The following is a 528-nucleotide window of genomic DNA, read 5'->3' as shown; positions in this document are numbered from 1 at the left end:
ACGAAGAAATCCTGAAGACTCGCACTTTGCTTTGGGAATCCAACATTGCCTAAGTGGTCGGTCACTGAAGCAGGTTCCTTGGTCTTATTGTCATAACATTTATGCTATTTATTCATTATCGCATGATGCACATTGTTTAGATAGAACGGTGCTTTGCCAAGAATTAAACAAATCTTAGATCATTGCATACTCTGAACGATTTATGAACCTGTCACGAACATAAATTAGATAGATTTGAGAACATACGGTATGCAATCGTTACCTATTGGGCACCCTTGAACGGATAAATCAGAGGCCACACTCTTGCTAACTCCGATAAATTGCCCTCTCTTCGCACAGGAAAGACTAGAATTCGAAATACTGATGCAAGGTAGTCAATCAATCATGTGACACACATATACAGCAATGGTCTAATGAGCACTTCTATTTCGTACCACAGTAGCTAGCCTACATTTGTCGTTACTTCGCAGCATTCGTACGTACTAACTACTAAAAAACTGCCACTCGGTTCCGACAGGCCAATATTCT

The 528-nt window shown here is 40.3% G+C and overlaps 1 protein-coding gene across 1 annotated transcript in view; it reads left to right on the top strand.

Moving 5' to 3' along the window:
• Nucleotides 1-187, top strand: part of LOC131886947 (torso-like protein) — a 1,892-nt gene extending 1,705 nt beyond the window's left edge. Inside the window, exon 4 of the mRNA XM_059235417.1 lies at nucleotides 50-187. Coding sequence (XP_059091400.1) covers nucleotides 50-53 — 4 coding nt within the window. The 3' untranslated portion in view covers nucleotides 54-187. The remainder of the gene's footprint in view (nucleotides 1-49) is intronic.
• Nucleotides 188-528: the final 341 nt, after the last annotated feature.

Source organism: Tigriopus californicus, chromosome 9 (genome assembly GCF_007210705.1).
Source record: "Tigriopus californicus strain San Diego chromosome 9, Tcal_SD_v2.1, whole genome shotgun sequence".
NCBI classification, from domain to species: Eukaryota; Metazoa; Arthropoda; class Copepoda; order Harpacticoida; family Harpacticidae; genus Tigriopus; species Tigriopus californicus.
This window is presented reverse-complemented; position numbering and strand designations above follow the sequence as displayed.